Source organism: Jatropha curcas, chromosome 4, assembly GCF_041381405.1.
Source record: "Jatropha curcas cultivar XTBG-Jc1 chromosome 4, XTBG_Jcur_1.0, whole genome shotgun sequence".
Lineage (NCBI taxonomy): Eukaryota > Viridiplantae > Streptophyta > Magnoliopsida > Malpighiales > Euphorbiaceae > Jatropha > Jatropha curcas.
This window is the reverse complement of record NC_143154.1, coordinates 23,514,483-23,536,916: the sequence shown is the minus strand read 5'-3', so window position 1 is coordinate 23,536,916 and position 22,434 is coordinate 23,514,483. Positions and strand designations below refer to the sequence as shown.

The 22,434-nt window shown below is 32.4% G+C and overlaps 2 protein-coding genes across 2 annotated transcripts; one reads left to right on the top strand and one right to left on the bottom strand.

The window, feature by feature from the left end:
• Positions 1-3,457: 3,457 nt before the first annotated feature.
• Positions 3,458-9,887, bottom strand: LOC149497021 (uncharacterized). The gene is made up of 4 exons (XM_089719993.1): positions 9,879-9,887; positions 4,397-4,558; positions 4,200-4,307; positions 3,458-4,087 (listed from the first exon to the last, which is right to left on the bottom strand). Exons 1-4 carry the CDS (start codon positions 9,885-9,887, stop codon positions 3,557-3,559), a joined length of 810 nt encoding a protein of 269 aa, XP_089576119.1. The 3' UTR covers positions 3,458-3,556.
• Positions 9,888-16,880: 6,993 nt separating this feature from the next.
• NAC028 (NAC domain containing protein 28) lies at positions 16,881-21,436 on the top strand. The gene is made up of 6 exons (XM_012219379.4): positions 16,881-17,245; positions 18,709-18,986; positions 19,278-19,604; positions 19,700-20,146; positions 20,355-20,433; positions 20,529-21,436. The coding sequence occupies exons 1-6, from the start codon at positions 17,089-17,091 to the stop codon at positions 21,218-21,220; spliced, it is 1,980 nt and encodes a 659-aa protein (XP_012074769.1). The 5' UTR covers positions 16,881-17,088; the 3' UTR covers positions 21,221-21,436.
• The last annotated feature ends 998 nt before the right edge of the window (positions 21,437-22,434 follow it).

The following is a 22,434-nucleotide window of genomic DNA, read 5'->3' as shown; positions in this document are numbered from 1 at the left end:
CTTTTTTTTTTTGACATTTAATAGTAACTCCAATTCTTGAACTAATCTAATATTCTTTTTGTATTATTTAGTTTAAAGAATTTTTTCATATATATAGTTAAAGCGAATTATTATTTAGTCTCTTAACTATATACTAGTTCGAGCTTTTATTTTCAGAATTGAACCATATATATATAGTCTTTTGGTTCTATTATCATTTACATTACTTAATTCATTCGATTATTTTTTTCATTTATAATGAATGCACATACTAGTTACGTGGCATATAAAAGTGTCTGAAAAATAATTTAATCTTTCGATCGTGTTCAAATATACTGATAAATAGACATATCTATATCGAGTGATTGAAATCCGATAAAATCTTATTAGCCAATTATGATACATGTTTGAATATTATAAAGAGTCATCATCGACTATCTAGAAAACTCCATTTCTTTACAAAATATCTAAGTTGTTTCATAAGAACATTTATTACTCTATAAAATATCTCCCTTATTTTAGAAAAATTTACAAATATCTATTAATAATATTCCTCTGGAAAAATCTTTGTAATTATTGACTAAAACTTATAATAGAGATTATTCTTACTGCACCTATAAATATGGCCAATGTTTAGTGTGTAGTATGGTAATTAAGGTGTGTAGTAATGTGAAGAGAGAGTGAAAGGAGAAGAATTTGTGTGATTGAGAAAGAAATTGTGTCTATACGAGTATGATTGAGAGTCAGCGAGGAAAAATAAGTATCGCGTATAAATTTTTTATAAAATTTCAATTTAATCCTTTTATATATGTAAACTACTATTTAGTCCTCACAAATAAAAAATTATTTTCAATTGAGTTTAATTTTTTGTCTCCTCAAATTTATCAATCTGGTACTAGAACTAATATAAGTATTTGAGTATGCTCTCTAATTGTAACTTTGACTAATCTTTCACATTAGAAAAGACCTTCTCAGTCTATTATTAAGAGCCCAGTTGGTTAGGGACTAGTATTTGTGATCAATAGCCAGGGCAATTCGAGATTACAGTTTTCACGCTAAGAGAACTGTTGTTCATGTACAAGTCTACAGTGCTGATTGGTTTGAGACCAAGCAACAGAAAAAGCTCAAATGAGAAGCTTTAATTAATAAAATGAGGAGCTTATCAAATCACGATGGTGGATTTCCAACTTATGGGCTCAATTAAAAAGCTCAAATGATCATAATTATAATCTTTGGCAAACTATTATGAGGTCTTACTTGGAAGGCAAAAAATTGTGGGACATTGTTAGCGGAAATGACATTATACCACCTGAAGCAACAGAAAATGAAGCATCAAAAGCCATGGTGTCAAAATGGAAAGCAAAAGCTGGTAAGACCCTATGCATCATAAAAGTTTCTATTGAAGACAACATTTTAAAATATATGAAAGATAAAAAAGGCTAAAGGAGGCGTGAGATATTTGGGCTTCCAAAGAAAAATGAGATGCGACTTCAATTCTTAGAGAATGAATTGAATGTTATTAAAACAAGGCAACATGACAAATAAATTAATATCTCTCCAAGAATGTGTCTTTGCAATGAAATCTCAAAACTAGATTCTCAAAGTGCAATTAGTGAATCTCGAAAGAGAAGAATTATCATTCATGGTTAAGACTCGAATATCATTGATTTATTGCAGCTGTTCAAAGACGGCTAATTCAGCCACCGTTGGAAGCTCTAAATCATTTGTTAGCTAATCAAGAAACCTTGGGTAAATAGATAGTAGTGATCTCACTAAAGAGTGCAATTAAAAAGAAAAAAGCCAATCCAAAGATTGGAAAGGATTAAAGTTCAAGGCAAAGGATGAAAATAAATCCTCTCAAGATAGACAAACAAGCTACCAAATATGGGAGTTTCAAGAAAGGAAGAAAAGCACTGGAATAATTATAGATAATGCTTTGTTGAATCCTTCAAGTGTTGGAAGAAATGTCACTTTACTCATAATTGTCGCTCCAAAATAAAGTCAACTGAAGGAACATTGCAACTTCCTACAAACATAGAGCAAAGGACTATAGTGAAGAGGAATGGAATGCCTATACTTGACTTGCTATAATTAGGCAAGAGGAAGAAATTGACTTCAACAGAAATCGGGTCGAGGATGATTCATACACTCTTAGAAGTAAGGAACTTCCTAGCTAGTTTGATGGAGAATGCTGCTAATGAACAATCATTTGTAGCACAACACTCCAAAAGATTAAATTATTAAGAGGGTTGGATCATTGATTTATGCTGCTCTAACCATATGACAGGACATAAAAAGAAGCTTACAAACTTGATTGGATACAAATGCACTCAAGAGATTATGACATCAAATGCTTTTAAGATTGCCAATTTTTGACATTGATGAGGCAAAAGTAACATCACGATATAGATAAAGTCTTTACAATTTTAAGATGTGTATCATATATCCATAATAAAAAAGAACCTACTATCAATAAATCAGTTGACATCATCAATCAATTATGTAGTGTTTGCATAGATGATATTAAGGTATGCAAGGAGGTGAAGACTAGGCACGCTAAACTCAGAGGCGAAATAGTAAATTCTATCTATGTATTATTAAAAAAGTCAACATACATAGATAAGAGTTAAAAGAGTAAAATAGTTAATTTGTAGAATGCTTGCGTTATCATAAGCTAAAGGTAATCATGAACAAGTCCATATATTTTTAAAGGTTTTTCCTAGCTCAAAATTCGAGGAGATAGTATGTGCTATAGTTGTCAATATGGTAAAGTAAATCAGTTATCATGTGCAGAGTCAAGTTATAGAGCCAAAAAACCATTAAAGCTCATGCACTCCAACGTATTTTGGCCTAGTAAATAACGGTCGATTGGAAGCATGTTGTATATGGTCACATTCATCAATGACTATTCTAGGTACATCTAGATTTATTTTATGAAAGAAAAATCTGAGATGTTTGTTAAATTCAAAGAATTTAATATTGAAAGTATAATTAGAAGATGCCTATGCACTAATAATGGTGGAGAATATAAATTAAATAATTTTTTTTAAATATCTAAACCAATATAAAATTAGGAGACAATTCACTAAAAAAAAATGCCATTTTGCGACCGACCAATCGGTCGCAAAATGCCAAAAATCGGTCGCTAATTTCACTTAGCGACCGATCTGAGACCGATAGATATCGATCGCAAAATCACTCGTCGCAAAGATTTTTGCGACCGATGTTTTCGTCGGTCGCAAATTAGCGACCGATTTTGAATAATCGGTCGCAAATTTTGGTCGTGTTTCATTTGGAAACTCTGTCGCAAATTGGTCGCAGAAGAATCTGTCGCAATTTTAAAAGTCGGTTGCAAATCGGTCGCAAATTGTAAATTTAAAATTTTAATTTTTGGTAGCAAATCGGTCGCAAAATTAAAAAAAAATAAAAAAAATTTTAAATATTATTATGAAACCATAATTTTTTCGCACTATGAAAATTGACATATATACATATATATCACACACGCAATTCAAGAACAATATAAAAATGTAATTTTTATTGTACTGAACAAAATATCAAATATACATATGAAAAACTAAAAAGGTCCAAAATCAAATCTACACTGCTGCTCATCTGCACGATCTGATGTTGGATCGTCAGGAGGAGTACCTGCTGGATGTGTTGTAGTGCCAGGAGGGGTGACCAAGGTATCGTCTGCAGCATCGGGATCAGGAGCTGGTAGTGGCTGCTGTTGAGACGTCGAAACATTTCGGTCTGTAGCAGGCGCAGGATTACAGGAAGAAGTACCAGCATCGGGCTCACTGGACAGCCGCATCACATGCGCTCTAAGCTCTGCAATCTGTCTCTGCTGATCATCAAGTTGAGCTCGTAATTCAGTATAGTGCTCGTTAGTGTGCTCGGGCTGTGGTCTTGCGCTGGCTGTAGAAGCGTGAGCTGCTGAGCCGCAGTAAAACTGTGATGCCTGAGACCCGATGCCGTATACCTTCCTCTTCTTCTCGCCCCCTACAGCCTCAAGATAAAGTGCTACCTCATCAATTCTTGACTCAGCTTTAGATTCACCAGTCTGAGAAGAAACAAGACGCTCCCGAGCTTTAGTATAGTTCTCCTGAAAACAAAAAATTAATTAATCAATGCAATTGCAAGCTTTATTATATTGAACTTTGTACATCTTCGCAACGAGTAGAGGGTAAATGTAAATATTATTCATTGTTACTTACATTGACGCTCAGCGCACGTCTGTCGACAAACGTACTACGATCGTGGTCCTTCGTGTGAGTGTATGTAAACACCTCAATCGGGTTTGGCTCACGACCTAATTGTTTAGCCTGTAATGAATTTTTATGCATGATATATTAATATATATGGTGTCTTTTCATTAAACATCAGTTTCATATAAAGGAACTAGTTCACTTACTAATAATCGAGCTATCTCTATAGCAGATATTGATCCGCCTGTGTGTCGAGAAGGTCCTGCTCCATCACCGCCAGTCTCACTGCGCCTGTTTTGTGCAAATATCTCCCGCTTTCTCTTGAATGCAGGATCCTCCCAAGCCTTTTGCCAACTCTCCCATATCTCCTGAGACACGCACTGCTACTTCTTACCGCTTCTTCTCATCCTATAGGTGAATTCAGCATATCGATCAGCGCATATCTTCTCCCAGGCCACTTTCAGCATAGCCGTAATGTCCTCGTCCCATATGAAATGTTTCTGCAAAAAATGAAATATAGCGTTTCAATACTAAGGAGGTATCTTGATGAATTGTAAACATTGAATGATGATATAACTTCAACCAAAGAGTACCTGAAACTCCTCCCAATAAAAGTCTCTCGCCTCTTGTGGTACGGCATCCCATGTGTATCCTTCTTTATGCAGCTGTAGCTTGATTATCCTCAAAATTTGCCTCGCTGCTCGAGAAGATGGATATATGCTGAAAAAAAAAAACAGAAGTGAAATATAATTAGACGAAAGCATCACAATCTGAACAAAATATGCCTTTGGAAAAATTGAATGAGTACTTACTGTCCCGCTACCAAACTGAGGCTGATACGTGGATCTGATGAAGCTGCAAAAGAAGTGACAAATGCTATAAATGTAGATAATTAATATATAATTGAAATGACAGTAATGACATTTATGATTACCTTGCACAGTAGGTGACTATGCAGCTGGTGGAGTCTGTACTGGTCCAGAAACGGGGGTAGAAGAGGAAGGAGGAGAAGGATGTGATGGCGGCAGTACTGGTCGCTGAGCAGAAGATGGAGCCCCAGACGTATCTGAAGAAGGATGTGATGGTGGCAGTATTGGTCGCTGAGCAGAGGATGAAGCCCCAGACGTACCTGAAGAAGAAGGAGGGATCGACCCTCCTCGTCCACGGGCACTGCGTCCTGGGCCACGACCTCCACGCGAACCACTGCCGGATGCGTCTGAATCAAACGCTATGCCTCTAGCCATCTGTACTGCAGATATCAGAGCCTAGATAAAATGAATTTATACAATTATATGAATTGTAGAACATGTGGTAAATATGAGTAAAGAAAGTTAATACCATTGAAATTCTTCATTAATAATATTAATTAAATATACATTTATCAATTTGTAACAGTAAAACTGCTCTAAGTTTTAAGTGTCTTCAATATCATCTGCTTCCTCCTCTTCTTCATTAGCTTCCTCTTCTTCATATTCGTCTTCTGAGGTACCCATGATGATTTGATCTTCTTCCTCTTCATCATCCGATGCTCCTATTTCAACATAAGATCGGCTTTCATCATCCAATCTATCTGTTAAATCTTCAACAACTTGCATCGGTTGCGTATCAACCCTAACTTCTTGAAATGTCTCCGATACTGCGAGTGAAACAGATTGTTTGGTTTCAAGTGCATGAACAACTGATCTAGCCTTGATTTTACACACTGCCATCCAATCGCAACGATCTCGTTTAAACGATGGATATGGGACATAGTACACCTGTGCAGCTTGCATTGCCAACACAAAAGGTTCATACTTTGTATATCTTCTTCTTTGATTAATATCTACCAGATTATACTTAGGATGAACCTTCGTGCTAATGTTTGGCATAGGATCAAACCATTCACATTTGAATAAGATTGTGCACTTCATTGGTAGGCCTGGATATTCTAACTCCAAAACCTCAACCAATTTCCCATAAAAATCATTTGACACGTCACTGTAGTTTGATCCCTTTATACAAACACTGCTGTTCATTGTCTTTCTGCTTCTCCCATAAACCTCAGTGTGAAACTTGTAACCATTTACAAAGTAGCCAGAGTAGGCATTAGCAACCGGTAGAGGTCCTTTTTCTAGATCTGTAATGAATCTGTTACCAATATCGATTCTCGAGCTTCGAGCCTATGGGAAATAATAATGACATGAGTGAGATTTAATAAATGTACATTCCATGTTATGTACATTGAAAGTAACTTACATAATATTTGAACCATTCTGCAAATTTGGAGTCTAGCTTTGCATCAACTGCAGTATCAGTCAAATTGGGATTTTGAAGTCGCAAAAGATTGATATATATCCTATTTATCAACGAACCAAATTAGCATAAGTATGATTTAACAATGGCCCACGTCAAGTTTAGACTGTCTACATTATGTATACTTATTGTACATATGGTGTAATCTCTTCGCAATTCAATAAAATATAGGTTTGAGCCGCTTGTATCTCTGCATCAGTTAATCGTCTTTTTTTTTTATTTACCAATCGTACGCCCAGGATAGGTGAAAATTTTTAGATTTCCTTCAAACTCAGATTGTACGCGATCTCCTCCGTCATCGTTACGTGGCCCTCTCCGATGCTCGGTGAAAACATGTTGGTCAAAGTAGTGTGAACAGAATGTGGAAGCTTCTTCCACCAAATATGCAATGCAAATTGATCCCTTGACCTTTGCCTTATTGCGCACATTCTTTTTAATTTTCTGCAGGTGTCTGTCATTGTACAATGCCAATATGTAAGTATGAGTTCAAATAAATGATGTAATCATTAGAATGAGATGTTAGTGAATCACCTCTCAAATGGATACATCCATCGATATTGTACCGGTCCTGCTAAACGTCATTTATAGGGCAAATGAACCGGCAAATGTTCCATAGAATCAAAGAAGCTGGGTGGAAAAATTCACTCCAATTTGCACATCACTACTGGTATTTCTCGCGCTAATTGGTCCATATCATCGCATCGGGTAACAGTCATCGTCAATTCCTTGAAAAAGAGACTCAATTCTATCATTGCTTCCCAAATTTTTCCTGGTAATAATTCCCGGAATGCCACAGGGATCAATCTTTGCATGAAAACATGGCAGTCATGGCTTTTCATGCCAAACAATCTGTACTTCCTCATGTCCACACATCTACCCATATTTGAACAGTAGCCATCTGGAAACCTTAATGATCGTAACCATTCGCACAATAATTGCCTTTGGGGTTTATCTAAATAATAACATGCCTTTGGAAACTTACCAGTAAGTACAGATTGATCGAGTTCTGGTCAACGACAAATTTCCTTCATGTTTGCTCTCGCTTTTGCATTATCCTTGGTTTTCCCTTCAATGTTCATGACAATGTTAAACAGATTTTCAAACACATTTTTTTCTATGTGCATCACATCAAGGTTATGACGGATAAGAAGTGAACTCCAGTATGGCAAATCCCAGAAGATGCTTCACTTTTACCACCCGCTATTCCTGCCAATTCTTGTATTTGCCTCATCTGCAGCTAACTCTGTAACTTTCATAAGCCCCAGATCTTCAATTTCTTGTAATATTTCAGCTCCTGACTTCATAGGCGGAGGGGGTTCAACAATAGTCGTGTTCTTTCTAAAGCATTGTCGATTTCTCCTCCAAGGGTGAGATTCTAGTAAGAATTTGCGATGACAATCAAACCAACATTGTTTACCTCCATTCTTTAGTGTAAATGCATTAGTGTTTTCCATGCAATGAGGACAAGCCAATTTGCCTGCCGTACTCCACCCAGATAACATTCCAAATGCTGAAAAATCACTGATGGTCCAAAGCAAAGCAGCTCGCATTATGAAATTCTGATTGGTCGAAATATCGAATGTTTCAACCCCATATTTCCATAAATAATTTAGTTCGGCAATCAAAAGCTGCCGAAACACATCAATTTTGTGTTTTGGATTAGTAGGGTCAGGAACAATAACACACAAAAATATATATTCATCTTTTATACATATTGACGGTGGTAGATTATATGGTGTGACAATGACAAGCCATGATGAATATTGTTGTCCTGATTGGCCAAACGGCTGAAACCCATCAGTACAAAGCCCCAATCTCACGTTTCTCATATCAGCAGCAAACACAGGATGAATGTTATCAAAATGTTTCCACGCTTCAGAGTCTGACAGATGAGTCATTATACCATCCTCATATTCATGCAAAGCATGCCATGTCATGTGTTCAGCTGTCATCTTAGATGCATATAACCTTTGAAGGCGAGGAATAAGGGGGAAATAATACATCTTCTTGAAAGCCTTCTCTCTTTGTACTGTACCAGTCCCTTGACCCCGCCGTTGATATCTTGGTAGATTATAAAACTTGCAGTCTCTGAATTCTGAGTCAACACCCCAGAATATCATACAATTATTACGACAGTAATCAATCTTTTCTACAGGTAGTCCCAATCCCTGAACTAATTTTTTTGTCCGATAAAAATTATCAACCATTGAATGACCTTCAGGCAACATTTCCTTTGCTAACTGCACAAAATCATCGTAACACCTTTCTGAAAAATGGTGCTCCGCTTTCATGTGTAGTAATCGTGCCACAACAGACAGAACTGAATGATTCTTGCATCCAGGCCACAGTTCACTGTTAGCTGCACTTAGCATGTCAAACAATTGTTGTGCTGCTACGTTTGGCGATTCCTCCATATTATCCCAATTACATTGTACTCTACTCGCATCGATTACCATATCATTACATTGATTACCATACAGAAATTGATAAGGCTGAACTTCTAAACTTACCGGAATGGAGTGGCCTGACCCACTGGCAATTCGAGGTTTACCATGATGTATCCATTCGTAATAATTTTCCACGAACCCATTTTTGCACAAATGAAGTTTCACTGTATCGATGTCTAAGAAGGCTCGATTTCGACACTTCTTGTGATTACATGGACACCTCAACTTATTACCATCCATAAAACTGGGATTACCAACTGCAAACTGTATAAACGCCTCCAATCCTTGCAGGAACTCTTGTCTTAATATCCCATTGACCTCGAACCTCCAGTACATCCAATCTCGATTATTTCGCATTTTTTTTACCTAATTAACAATGTGTTTATAAGGGGTAAATTATATGTAATTGCATTAGTCTAAACCATCCTTAAAACATGCCACTAATGTAATGTTCAATTTACACTTATAACTAACTAAGGTTATTTCTATAATAAGGGTAACTATATATAAATGTAAAATCACTAAGTTCATTTATTCAATACAAAGGTTATATATATATATATATATATATATATATATATATATATATATATACCTACTATAATAAAGGTAAGCGTACTATTCCACATATTGAATTTTTTGGAAAAAAAATTCGGCAGCATTTCATCACAACACAATCAAATCTCAAATACAAAGACACTTCAATAAACACTTTTATATCATATCAACATTCTCCAAAGGCAAAATGGCCACTACTAGGCCTCCAATCCAAACTCATCATTCATTTAATAAAAACATATTTAAGAATAATAACGACAATAATATAAAATAAAGAAAAACACAGCCAAAACTTCTCAAGAAAGAGTTGTCAATAATTAAGAACATGTAATAACCTAATATTGCATTAAGTTTTTGATTATGTTTAAATTGCTCAACCGCCAATACCTACCTTGTACATTATCTTTTGGTACAAAATAAATGAATAAATTGTTCCAACTTTACTCTTTTTTTTTCTAATAAATAGTCAGAAAAAACTCATTTCTGAAAAAAAAATATATATTATTCATTAATTTGGTTCATAGATAGACTCGTAAATTGGGTCTAAATAAGTTATTATCACACAGAAATTGAACAATTATTGAAGAAATTCGGTTCTACAAATTGAATTTTTCAGCTTCGTTATTATCCTTCATAGTTTTCATGAAGCTCAAGTTTGTGATTATTATATCTATATATATTTCGAATTATTTATAAGTTGTTAATTTTCAAATAGGTTTAGGTTAATTTAAAATTCCATCAACTCATAAATTGAATTTAAACTTATTTGAAACTGAAAATTGCCATCTTTATATTGAGACCGACAGTTTCAGAACTTTGATTAGGTTTAGGTTAATTTAAAGTTCCATCAACTTATAAATTCAATTTTAACTTATTTGAAACTGAAACTTGCGATCTTTATATTGAGACCGACAATTTCAGAACCTTGGTAACGGAAAACATACATAATAATAATAATAATAATAATAATAATAATAATAATAATAATAATAATAAGAAGAACAGTAACAAGTTAATACAAGAATAATAAGAATAAGAAGAACAACAACAACAAGAACAAGAGGAGTTGGCAAAGAAGAACAAGAAAAAGAAGAAGAAGAAGAAGAATGAGAACAGGAACAAGAAGAAGAAGAAGAAGAATAAGAAGAAGAAGAAGAAGAACAACAGGAACAAGGTAAGACAAGAAGAAGAATAAGAAGAAGAATAATAAGAATAATAAGAATAAGAACAGTAACAAGTGTAATAACAATAATAATAATAATAATAAGACTAATAACAACAACAACAATAACAATATTATTTTTCAAATAATAACAATAACAATATTAATAATAATAATTATTATAAAATTAACAATAATAATAATAATAATAATAATAATAATAATACTATAACAGTAACAATTTAATACAATAATAATAATAATAATAATAACAACAACATTAACAATAATAATAATAATAATAATAATAATAATAATAATAAATTGCAAAAAACACATAAATCGCAAAAAGAAAAAAAAAATTTGAAAAAAAATAAATTGCAAAACTAATTACCTCAAAACGGTGGCGAATGGCGTTGAGGAGTGACCGGATCTGCAATGGAGCGGGGGTGGCGGCGTCAGGCGGGCTGGAGCGGTGTCAGGAGGGGCTAGAGCGGCGCTACGGACGGAGGAGAGGAGATGAAAGAAAGAAGAAGAAAGAAGAAGAAGGGCGTCTGGCGTTTACAGCCCTAAATTTTGCGACCGACGCATCGGTCGCAAATTTCATTAGTATCGGTCGTAAATTTTAATTCTGCGACGTCGTTTTACTTCGCGACAAAATTGCGACTCACATTGTCGGTCGCAATTCTGTCGCTAATCGGTCTCAGAACTTATTCTTAATTTTGAAGCGCGCAATTTTGCGACGAAAATATATTTAGTCGCAAATCGGTCGCAAATCCGTAGTACAAGGATCGCAAACTAAAAACCAAACTCGCGGGAATTTTTAGTGCTAAAATCCGTGACTGTTTGTCTATATGTCGCAAAGCGGTCACAAAGTTGCGACCGATTTTAGTCGGTCGCAATTTGGCATTTTTTTTTTTTTTTTTTTTTTTTTTTTGCAGTGATTGAGATGTCCAAGGACTCCACAATAAAATGGAGTGGTTAAAGGAAAGAATCAACATCTTGGTGAGACTATCAAAGTATGTTATAGGCCATAAATGTTCTCGGAAAGTTTTGGGTTAAGCATATGAAGATGGCAACTCATGTGATCAATCAACTACCTAAAGCTAGAGCTTAGATTCGTCTTACATTTCCAAATGCCATAAAATCTACAGTCAGTCATTTCAAAATTTTTGGTTATGTTTTCTACGTGTTTGTACTAGAGGGATTATGTAGTAAGCTCGATAAAAAAGAGATTTAATACATCCTCATGGGATATGGTATTGAAAGAAATGATCCTACAAATGATTGATGCTATACATCAAGAAATTAATATAGTATTTGATGAAGCATTTTGGTGTCCATAAGCAGTAGCACTTTCGAACTGAAAAGAAATGGAAGAAAGGCTATAAAAAAAATTTAGTTGTGAAAGAAAGCCAAGTCTTAAAGTTGTAGAAGACTTAGCACTTGCTTACCAAGAAGAGAAGAAAGTGTCAATGTCACAACAAAAGGTTGCAAGCCCATGACAGACCATATGAAAGAACTGCTGAAGATGCTCGATCAAATCAACAAGAGATTGATGATGCAGATGGATCACATCGACAATTAAGACGGTCAAGCAGAATACAAATACCAAATATGATATATGCTAATGCTGCTCTTACTCAAGAAAAGGAGCCAATAACCTTTGATAAAGCAACTCTTAAAATTGAATGGAGAAAAGCTATGGAGAAAGAGTTTCAAGCATTAAAGGAAAATCAAATTATGGATATATTTATTAAAGGACTTGGTGTGATCAAATTTAAGGAGTTTAAAGGCAACTTAGTATAACATCAAGGATGACATTCAAAGAGAGTCAATGCTGAGGGGAGTGTTAAGAGTCATCATTGACTCTCTACAAGACTTCATGATTAACAAATATCAAGTTTTTCTAAAAAACTCTTTATTTGTCTATGAATTATCTCTTCAAAATATCTCCTTTACTCTAGAAAAATCTATAAATATCTATTATTAAAATAATATTGATCTAAAAAAACTTTATAATTATAACTAAAACTTGTGGTTCAGATTGTTCTTACCTCACCTATCAATATGGCTAACATTTTGTGCATGATGTGTGTATACTGTTGTGACGTGAGAGTGAAAAACAAAAGAATTAGTGTAGTGATGTTGGTGCGAGTGAGAGAAAAATCGTGTATATGAGAATTGATATGAATGAGATGCAATGAGAAAAAATGAATGATACGTTTAAATATGCTGTTTTTTTGTAAAATTTCAATTTAGTCTTCTGTGTGTGTGAAATTACTGTTTACTTCTCACTTATAAAGTTATTTTCAATTGAGTCCTATTTTTCTTTCTCAAATCCAACCTTCCTACTAATTAGAACTATTTATATTTACAATTTAACATATAGTCCGTTGATTTTATTCTTGTTACAGTTTTTGATTCTTTTGACTAATGAGGAATCTAATATAACGAAGATAAAACTAGAAAATTAAACAATTAAATTCTGAAAATAAAAATTTTTATTAGTCTATTTAAGTATAAATGACCAAATAATTAAATACTAATTCGTAATTAAGCAGAAAGAAACCAAAATTTAAAAATCTTTACCACTTACTAATTTGGATATGGAAGGAGGCAAAAGAAGAGAAAACGAGTTGCTTTTTTAATAATAATAAAATGATCTTACCGGATAAGCCAATTATTATTTTAACATTTCCTTTTTTCCACTTTCCGGCCTTTGGATTCATGTCTAATAGCCAATAGGGCGTTCAGACTTCAATAAATAAAAGAAAGAACACAGATTTTCTTTCGGCAAGAATCTATTTTTAAAATTATTTATTATTTTTAATTTAAATGTTGCAGGAGATGATCTGGTTAATTTATTTCATGGTCTGAATGTGTGTGTTCAAACATATGCTTTGCTTGCCTTTTCCCCATTGATTGTCTTGCTTAATAAAAAAAAAATATTAGTTAATATTATTAACTAAGGCCTCATTATATTTTTAACATAAAACTTAAAAAGTAATTATATAATATTAGAAACAAATATCATGTTATATCCATTCTTAATTTTTATAAACTCGTGATCCTCGATCGATAGAGAATGTTATATACATCCTCAAACTCAATAGATTTAAATATTTGATGTATATCCATTTGTATTTTAATTTCAAGTCGACACTCAATCTGTGCTTGTTTAAAAATTAAAATCACATTTTATGATAAAAATAAAATAAAAGCAATGGTTGAAAATATAAATTCATATTAGAAAAAGAAGATATATATGAATGCGTATTATAAGGAGGTATAAAATTAATATGAATTCATATTAAAGTTCAAATTAATTGTCTTGTACAATTTTTTAATACTTAAATTATAAATTAAATGAGAGTTATATGTAAAACTTCTATATTAAATAAGAGTTTTTAAAACTTCTATATGTATACCCAAAAAGTTCAGTTTTGGATTTGATTTAGATTTACATTTACATTTATACCCTATTCATATACACAAATAAAATTTTTGAATTTTATCCCATTGAACTCAAATTTCAAAATTCCGAATTTAATTTCAAATATTTGAACCAAAAAGACTCTTGTAGATTAGAAAAAACTAAAGTTAATTTTTTATTTGGATATTCTTTTTTATATATTTTCATATTTTTAGATCAAGATGTCCATTTTTTTGATATAAATAAATATTAATATTTTTATCTAAAAAAGTTCTCTCAATTAAAAAAATTAAGAAAGAAATATCAAGAAAAAAATTTCTTCAAAATTTACAAAATATATAGGAAAAAAAAACCTGTTTCCTTTTGTAAATTGAGTTGCAAACTGGTGTTATTTTAAAATTTGTATTCCGTATTGTAAACATTTGTATATATATAAATTTTCAAATGTCATCTTTCATTTTTTTTCATTTTAGTCTATGTGATATATTTTTTTTTAATTTAATCTTTGAATGATCAATTCCTCATTTTTTTTTATAAAACTTACACAAATATTGATTGAATTGATAATTTCACAAATCTGTAGCAAAATTAAAAAACTGGAAAAAATAATTTTTGTCAATAATAATAATAATAATAATTTAATTAAAAGAAAAGGAGAGTGAGAAGGTTGACGGTATTTTGAAAAGACCATCATAATGACCAAAGAAAAGCACCAAAAGATTGATTGATGTAAAGGAAAAGCATGGAAGGAAGAGAAGAAGAATTTGGAATCGCTTGTAAAAGAATCGGAACACTACCCTGTTATCCTGTTCTGCCACGTGGACCTTTCATCACGCGGTAAAGACCTGGCCCCACATGGAACCACATGTCGTTTGAATCCTTCTCCCTCAATCTTACTTCCCCCCTCTCTACATTGGTACCAGTGGTTTATGTTTCCCTTTCAATTCTTTTTCTTCTCTTTATATATTTATATTTTCAAATTTCGATTTCCAAGGTCTACAAGGAAAAAACAAGAACAGAAACCTCAATTACATTTAGTTCGTGTTGAACACAATTTTTTAATTAAAAACAAATGATACACGTTGTTTTTATAGTATTCGCTGACATAATATTTGAATTAATTTTTAAAGATCAAGTAAAGTTTTATAAAAGATTAATCCTTATAACATTTAACTTTTAACGTTTTATAAAAAGTTTTTTAAATAGTTACCAGCTACTCAAACAGCTAAATGTTATTAAACAACTACCAAAACAAGTAATTTTACTGAACATATATATACTTAGAGTTGATTTAGTTTAAGTGTCAGTAATAGTCAACAGTTGTTGTTTCTTTCTATATAATTTTTAAAAAATTTTTGTTTTTCAATCGGAAAAAAGGGAACAGTAAGAGTAAATTTTTAGAACTGGCCAACCAATTATAAATAAATTTTTACCATAATTTTTAGGTTAATTTTCTTCTAATTTCGATCTAAAATCAAACCGTGATTATGGCTAACTGAACCGTTTAATCACATGAAATAGGCATACAACCAAGTATATGAGTTTACAAGCCAATGGCTTCCATAGCACAAAGGCAAGGGGAGGCCTACATCCTTTTTGTAAGAGTAGTTAATTTACACATCAGACTTACTTGAGCTTAGCAAAGGAAGTTAAAAAGTGGAATTGAGCTTTTGGTGAAAATAATGATTCCAACCTTATGATTGGTTTATGGTATCATCAATAGTGGTTTTTGATCCATCCAATCCATATCTACTAATGTATTGCACCTATAACATTCTCCATAATTAATAGGGATGGTTTTTATGTTTTTATATTTTTAATTTGATCTACTAATAAGATAATATTATTGTTAAATTTTATGCTTGTGAGGTCTATTTTAATAATTTTATCGAAAAATATTTTGTTTATATTGTAATTTAGTTGGTATTCTTACTTGGCCTATTTGTAGAAAATTTTATAAATTTAGTGAAAATTATTAAAAATGTGAAATTTATCAATCGAAATAAGTATTGATGAATTTTTTTTTTGATTTATTTGATCTCTAATAAATAAAAAATAAAAGAAACTTTGATTCAATAACATGAAACAAATCTATTTACCAATTGAATTATATTTAAAGTGCAATATTCTAAGATAATACAATGGGTTATATAATAGAGTATTATTCGTTTATCAAATTATTGAAAATTTTTGTAATTGAGATGACTTGAACTCAAGACTTTTCACACTCATGTTAGTAAATCAACTAACAATACTGGTTCACAACATTTGAGATTTGATCCGATAGCTAACAGGTGCTATAATTGATAAAATATTAAAATTCATTTAACAGAAAATTAATTAGACTAGCTAAGGTAAAAAGAAAAGAAATAAAAGAAAAGCAAGCTAACCACCTATAACCTACCCGCCATTACTTGTTGGCAGGAGAAAGAGCAAGTGGAAAGAGACAATATTTTCAGTTAAGATATGAAAATGGCGGCCGACATTCGTTGAGCACAGTTTCTCGTTAACCAAAGATACTTGCTCTAACGTGAAAAGGCCGGAAATGCATCGAATCAGGTAAAATGGCCATGTGAGATTATGTTTCAGATTCCAAGAAAGGACAAGAATGAAGCATAGGATATTTTCAGAGTCCACATACATATTAGACAGAGAAAGAAAGAAAGAAAGAAAGAAAGAGTTTCTAATCCAAAATCTTGAAAGTAACGGTAACAAGAATCCTTTGATTATAAAAAAAGAAAAAAAAAAAACAAATGAAAAGTGCAAAGGTTAGTTAATTATAGGGTGGTGGTGGCAGCCTATCTTTCTTTACTTTGCTTTTTTCTTTTCTTTTCTTTTCTTTTCTCTCTCTCTCTTTTTGTCTTCTTATCAAAACCCTCATCACCCTCTCCTTCATTTTTGTCTCTCTCCCTCCACAAAAATCTTGCCCATAGCTCTCTCTCTGTCTCTCCTTCTCTTAGCTCTTTCTTTTGCTCTAATTAAATTAAGAGGGAGAAGAGACAGATGGCTCCTGTTTCATTGCCTCCTGGTTTTCGCTTTCACCCTACCGATGAGGAACTTGTTGCTTACTATCTCAAAAGAAAGATCAATAACCTTAAGATTGAACTAGAGATCATTCCTGAAGTTGATCTTTACAAGTGCGAACCTTGGGATTTGCCAGGTATAAATTTATATATATGTACATGTAACATTTCCATATATGTACGACACTAGCTTCTTTCTTTCATCTTCTTCATTTGTTTCTTTTTAAAGAAATTAACTCTGACTTTAAGTTCTCATTCATAATCTCACACTCCTATAATAGCTTCAACAAGGCTAATTAAATTAAAACTTATCAGTTTCTTTTACAAACCGAACCCAACAAGTTTGGAGTTAAGATTTAGTTGTTGCTGTTGTTGTCAAACATTTTACCTCCATCTTAAAACAATGTTTTTAATGTTTCTTATTACATTATATATAACTATATATTGTTCTCTTCCAATATATATATATTCATCTTTTAGAATTCTCCATTGGATTAATCACATAAAGATGAATTGAGTGAACTCTGGGATAAGGAATATTGAGAAAGTCTACATACTACACATTAGTTTGATTTACATGCTTTAATTTTCTTTTTCGAAAAGGAAAAACTATGGAAAACTTGCAGAATTAATATATACCTATTGTAATTAACAAGCCAATTATTAAAATAATAAATCTATCACACTTAATATATAGTTATCCTGATTTGCATCGGCTTCCATTATAAACTTTTAACGGTTTTCTTTCCAAGAACAAAAAAAAAAAAAAAAAAAAAAAGAAAAAAATCTTATCAAGGATACGTAATTCTAAAGCCAATTTTAGTCATATATTCTTGATTAGTTCATAAACCAAATTAATGAAGAACATTATATATGATAGTCTATGCTTATATATATAATAAGACAAAAGTTAGTCTATGTTTCAAGACTACGATGGGTTATTACACCTTTTTCTAAAGGTAGAGACAATCAAAGAATAGCTTCAAATACTCTTTAGGGATGCCTGTTCTGTTCTGTTCTGTTCTTCTCTTTTTTTAATCTAATAATGATGTTTATAAAATTTCTTACATGCATCGAACGTGCTTTATTTGGTCAAGGCTCTTAAACTTTAGCCAAAAAAGAAATCATAATTATAATTATAATAATATCAACTGTGAAAGAAAAGTACGTACTCTATCCATCTATTTCATATGAGCATATGGTCCCACCATCTTTAGGGTTCCTATTGTGAACTTGAAGATGAGTGCCGAAATAATTGATTTCCAACTCAAAAAGCTTTGATTAAAGAAAAGGATTGCATTGTCTTTAAGAGATATGAATTTCTTTCTTTTTGTTTTTCCTTTTGATCAGAAAAATTCATATTATTATTATTAATTCCAGGAAAAACTTAATGCATCCGAGTACTAAATTTCCGAATTAACAAGTTCCTTATTTGCATCCAAAATTATCCTAGATATATTAAGTGAAAAATACCTGGACCTATGCAAGTTTACATACATTATCAAAGTTTAAAACTTAATATTTTGATATCATAATTTCCATTCTGATTAGATATAATGTGGTGATAAGAATTGAAACATATGTATTGTATTTATTACAGGAAAGTCATTGTTACCTAGTAAAGATCTAGAGTGGTACTTTTTTAGCCCTAGAGATCGTAAGTACCCTAATGGATCAAGGACTAATCGTGCTACGAAAGCTGGTTATTGGAAGGCCACAGGAAAGGATAGAAAAGTGAACTCTCAAATGCGTTCTGTAGGAATGAAAAAAACCCTAGTTTACTATAGAGGTAGAGCTCCTCATGGTGCTAGAACTGATTGGGTTATGCATGAATATCGCCTCGACGAAAGAGAATGCGAAACTCCTTCTGGTCTTCAGGTGCATCTCTCATTTTTCTCTTATTCTCTTTTAGATATTTTTATTATTTTTTGTTAATTTGATATTGCTAGAGTTTGTACTTATAATATCTAAGCTGAAGCTTAATCTTCTTTCATATGCGCTTTATGTTATTAAATGCATTTAAAAATATTTATGGGAAATTACGTGAATTTTGAAATGAGATTGATCTTATGTCTGAAAAGAATATATATTTGTCTTTTTTTTTTTCATTTTTAGTAAATTTCCTTTTTTTTTTTTTTTTTTTTTTTTTTTTGCGAATGAAATTTTCAGGATGCATACGCACTTTGTCGTGTGTTCAAAAAGAGTGCAAATATTCCAAAAATTGGAGAGCATTTTGCCTCAACATCAAATCATCAAATGGCTAGTGAACATTCTTCTAGTATTGAATTATATTCTGAAGGAAGATGTGAAGATTTTGAAAGTTCAAACTACCACATGCCGATAGACACAAGTTCACCTAGCGTTGCCAACGGATCCCCTCTTCATGTAGGAGACTCAAGAGATGGGAAATGGAAGCAATTCTTATCAGAAGATGCTTTTAGCTTCTCCTCTCCATCATTTTCAAGTTACAATAACGTTCCTTACCCACCATCAAAGGTATAATATCACATTAAATGAGGAAATCATTTCAGTAACATTGTTAAATATAATCTAGCCTTAGCCTTACATATAGTATGTTTGATTAATTTCAGGTTGACATAGCATTAGAATGTGCAAGGTTGCAACACAGGTTTTCATTGCCTCCACTAGAAGTAGAGGACTTCCCTCAAGTAGGACTAACTGACATGAAAGTGATGCACTCAACTTCAATGCACCAAAACACAAATAGAACAGATATTCTGCAAGAAATCCTTTCTGTGGCTCATGCATCTCAAGAACTGATAAATCAGTCCAATCTTCAAGATTCATGGGGTGGACATTATTCTCATGATACTAATGATTTCACTTTCGTAGCCGGGAATAACGATGTTCATGGTAACTTGTATGCTGACATGAACTCAATGAGATGTATGGAGAAATCATGGGGAGATCCTAATTTAAGGTCTATAGAGATTGGAAATTTTGATGATGATTTCAAGACTGAGAGGATGTCAGAAAATTTGAGATGGGTTGGAATGTCAAATGAAGAATTAGAGAAGGTATGTCTTTCAATTCAGTTTGGTTTCAATTTGATATGTCAGGCTTCTGCAATATTTAGTTATATAATTTATATTCAATTTGAAATCAGTTCCTCGCGTAATAGAATATAGGAAAAAAAATAAAAATTATAGAAGCGTTATTATTTCAATGTATATATATATATTGAATAATCATTTTGTTTATTACATTTTTCTTTATAATTTACAGAGTTTTGCAGAGGAACACAAAATTGTCCCAATAGAAAACATTTCAAATTTCCCCAGAAGGGAGGGGCATGAACTTCAAGGTAACAATATTACACTTAATTACATATATAATTTTCTTCTCTCTACCCATTTTAATTTAATTCAAATAATTTAACTTGACAAATTTCTTTTAAAGGAGAAACTGAGAATCGGGAAGACTGCATGGTATTCAATGAAACAGATGATTATTCACTTGGATTCATCAATGACGATCCGAATGGTAACTTTATAGATGAAGGCAATATGAATGCTTTAGCTAGTTCGCCAAGCTTCGAGGTAGTTGAAGAGATCAAAGTTAATCATGGAATGTTTGTTTCGACTTGCCAAGCAGCCGAGACATTCTTTCACCAAGTAGTGCCTTCTCAAACTGTTAAGATCCATCTAAATCCAGAATTTAATGATGACTTCTCAATAGAGAAAGTATACATGCAAACCCCACATGAAACAAGGTGCAAGAATCTTACCAGGCAGAATAATTTCATGGGAATTAGCTACAGATCGATACAATATAACTGGAAGAAACTAGCAAGAAATGTTGTTTGCATGATTATGGTTCTCTTGATGCATTGTTTTTATGTGGGAAATGAGAAAGTTATGAACGGGTTCATGGAAAGTGGTTTTGGAGGAGAGAAGGATTACCCTAGCAATATCAAGAACAAAGAAATTCTAGAAAGAACCAAGTGGAGTGAGAATAAGGAAAAGGATTTGTTGGTTATAATAAGAGGTAGGAATAAATTAAGTGTGTTCCTCAAGAAGTTAGGGCTTTTTCTAACCATTTCTTTAGCACTTTGTACGATGTGGGTGAACCATCTTATGCTTACCTCTTGAATCATTTCTTTTTTTTTTTTAATTTAATTTTCTTCTAAAAATATATATATATGTAGAATTGATAATTTGGGATAGAAATAGTACCTTCTCTAAAGTTGAAGGTAGGTTCCTCCTTATGTGTTTTCATTATTGATGCATACCTTATCATATACTTGTAATTCAATAACTGTAACTTAACTAGATTAATGGAATTTTCATGGTATTGATTCAATTAAATCATCAGTTTCATGTTACATGTGTTGTCGTAGATACACCATTTTTATGTCTTAACTCCACAAAAAAGGCTCCTTAAAGAAGGAACAGCTCATCACATAAAGTCCAGATACACAGTTGGTCGCAACTAGTTTAGAAATAAAATCCCAAAGTATTAAGTGGTTGCTATCCCTTTTTTAAGTTGATAGTGTTTAGCTAATCAAATACTTCTATTCTTGAAACTGAAAAGAATCCTCAATTTCTTACAAGCACATACACAAAATCTATAACAATCATCTGATAAAATGAAAGAAAAGTAAGAAAAGAAAGTCTCCAGATCTCATTCCAACATATACAAAGTCATTTATCCAAATTACTCTATGTTTACTTACCTAAGGCGCATAGAGTTTGTAACCCTAGCTTAAAACTGCACCCGAACGCTATCTGCGTTTCTCTCTCAACAACTATCCTGACTACAGAGGATTAGGGTTACATAGCTTTTAAAGAGGACCATATACTTCAAATTTCCAACGCAGTTAATTTAACAACCACTAGCATTTGAACTTAACGTATATAACATAAAAACTTCCGGTGAATTACATGATGTTAAAGGAAAGAATAAATGTATTAATGATGAGATATATATGTGATGGAAAGTACAATCCAGTGGCAAGCAAGATGTTCCCATATCCTATGAATGCTCAATACATATATATATACAATCTCATAATAAAATAATGGGGTTACTGTAGTTATAGGCTCATAAGACGTGGGTCAGTTGTTGTTCAACCCATTTTCCTTGGGCTACATATATATATATATATATATATATATATATATATTTTTTTTTTTTTTTTCTTTTGAGACCATTAAGAAGAGTTTTGTTAATAACTTCAGTACCATTAGCTTGCGGATGAGAGACTGAGCTAAATCTGAGCTTGATTCCATATCTTTGAAAGAATTCACAAAACGACATGCTATCAAATTGTGTTCCATTATCATTACTTTTCAATGCCAAATCT